This window comes from Vicugna pacos, chromosome 20 (genome assembly GCF_048564905.1).
Source record: "Vicugna pacos chromosome 20, VicPac4, whole genome shotgun sequence".
Classification (NCBI taxonomy): domain Eukaryota; kingdom Metazoa; phylum Chordata; class Mammalia; order Artiodactyla; family Camelidae; genus Vicugna; species Vicugna pacos.
The window spans coordinates 24472425-24474862 of NC_133006.1; the positions used below are offsets into that span (position 1 = coordinate 24472425).

The following is a 2438-nucleotide window of genomic DNA, read 5'->3' on the forward strand; positions in this document are numbered from 1 at the left end:
TTCCGGCCCCCCACAAATTCTTTTCCTCATTTGAAAACAGGATCAGTGGTAGCAGCAGTCTGTCTGTCCAGCCCTTTGGTCAACAGTCAGGGCTACCGAAAAATGGACTGTCTCAAGAAGGCACAAGTCCTTGCAGACAACCCAGGAGCCTGAGTTCCAAATGTGGCAGTGCACTGAGGAGGCCAGGGTGGAGGGGCACTGGAGTCACGGCCCTGGAAATGGGAGCTGCTTTGTGAGGCCAAGTGGTCTGTGGAAATTGGGATCTCTCTGAATGATGGGAAGATGATAAAGACAAAGGACAAAAAACACAAACAAGAGGTTAGCTGGTGACAGAGAAATACAGACAGAAACAGAGGAAAATGGAGTTAAGAGCTGAAATACTCACAGAACAGAATCACACAAAGTTAAACAGAATTAAAATTTATTGGGAAGATAGGGTGAATCCATCACTGGTGACTGGAGCTCGAGGCTGTATGTTCTCCTCAGGAAGCTGGGCTGGAACGGGGTGGGCTGTGTTTGGCAGGGGCTGTGGTGGTTTGGGATCTGAGTAGATGAGCAGAATTAGTTTTTTAAAACTGGCACCTTTCACACCAACCCAGAACTCACCTGTGTGTCCTCTTCAGCTCTGTGTTATCCACTGCTCCGACCTCCCTGGGGTATCCCCGATTTTCTCTACCAGCTCTCACCTGCCTGGCTCCCCAGCTGAGCCTCAGGCCGGTCTCCCCAGAGCAGATGCCTAGGATCGTTGAGGAACCGCTGACTGTGCTGGCATGTTAGGCAGGTCTGTACAGTCCAGCGCTGACCCTTGCAGCCTGGGGTGAATGTGGGAAAAAGAGAGTGCCCAGGTTCAGGAGAAGAAAAGCTCTCTTGCACCCAGTTTTGCTTCCACTGTTTTTTAGTAGGGAGTCTACCCCCTCCCTACTTTGAATCAAATTTGATGGTGTCAGGTCCCTGCATAAACTGTCAATTTCTTTGTACCCTTTAAGATAAAGTCCAAACTCCTTAAGATCTGTCCTGTTTCCCTCTCCAGCCACATGTCTTGCCCTTGCCCACCTCAAATTCCAGCCACCTGAACTCTCATTTCCTTGACAGCACCACAACCTCTCTTGCCTGAGATCTCACAAATGCCTAGGATTTTCATTTCTCACTTCCTTCACTTATAATGAACCTCAGGACCACTGGTTTAAATAACTTAGTATTTTACCCTCCCAATTAAAACATTTTTCTATGCTATTTTAATTGTTTCTTAGTCTGTCCCATCAGACTATAATTTCAAAGAGAATAATGACTAGCGAAATCCTTGATACATCTTAGAAAATTTTTGAAGTAAGGAATGAAGATGGGAATCATGTCCTCATAATGCCAAATAATATCTATTACTATGTGCGGGCGAGGTTGCCTCTCATGGCAACATCATTTCTCTACTGCCCAGACCTAGTTTGTCCAAGTGGAGGTAAACAACTTAACTCACAGCTGGAGAAAGTCGACTCCTCCAAACCCCACACCTAGCACCCCTCTAAATCCTTGCCTGTCCCCTCTCCAGGGCACTGGTGGCTCCTCAAACATCCCACCTCAGCAGAAGGGAGCACTCACGTCTCTGGCGCTGGGTGCAGGTCAGGCCCGGGATGAGGAGGGAAGAGCAGCCACGACAGAGGGTCCTCTTCACTGAGGGGTCCCTGGGGACGGAGGTGGGTGGTGGTCCGGGGGCCCGCTCTCCCTCTCCGGTTCTTCCCCCGCCCCGCCCACTGCCAGGCTCCACGCCCGTCTCACCTCCGCAAGACGAGCCGCTTTGCGATGGTCCTCTCCGTGTGGCAGTAAAACCTCGCCAGCGCCTGGTTCTCGGGCTCTTGCGCGAGGACGCAGTGGGCGGCCTGAGGGAAGGAGCCGTCACTGGGGGCCGGCCGCACTGGGCCTCCTCCCTGTGCGTGCTCCCCGACGCGGACTCACCTGGTACAGGAAGCTGAGCCTCTGGAAGGCCTCGCGGTCCTTCACCGGTCCCGCCATTCGAGCCAGGCCGCGCCGCGAGAGCCCAACACACGACAGTCCACAGGCTTTATCCCAGGGTGGCCCCTCCTGCGGACGTCCGCGCAAGGCCTTCTGGGAAGTGTAGTTCCTGGGGCCGCGGACACTCCTCGCTCTGGCGCCACCCCGCGGTCTCAAAGATACGTGTTTGCAAACCCACCCCGCGCTCCCGCAATCCAAGCCGGGGGTCCCTTTATGAGTTTTGGATTCCCTCTAGTCTTCCTCAAGACTATGATCATCATATTAGGTAGAGGCTGGAGAGGCTCGTGGAACAGGAGAGCATCTTAAACTACTAACATTTTTCAGGACAGAACATTCTTTATGCAGATAGACTGGGGAGACGGTTATGTGCAATTTATTCCCAGCAAGACTTTCTGCCATAAGCTCCTGAAGCCAAAAGCAGATGTCTGGAAGAC

At 52.4% G+C, this 2438-nt stretch overlaps 1 protein-coding gene across 1 annotated transcript; it reads right to left on the reverse strand.

Moving 5' to 3' along the window:
• Positions 1-404: 404 nt before the first annotated feature.
• RPP21 (ribonuclease P subunit p21) lies at positions 405-2104 on the reverse strand. The gene is made up of 5 exons (XM_006215279.4): positions 1948-2104; positions 1771-1871; positions 1594-1676; positions 687-812; positions 405-543 (listed from the first exon to the last, which is right to left on the reverse strand). Exons 1-5 carry the CDS (start codon positions 2002-2004, stop codon positions 422-424), a joined length of 489 nt encoding a protein of 162 aa, XP_006215341.2. The 5' UTR covers positions 2005-2104; the 3' UTR covers positions 405-421.
• Positions 2105-2438: the final 334 nt, after the last annotated feature.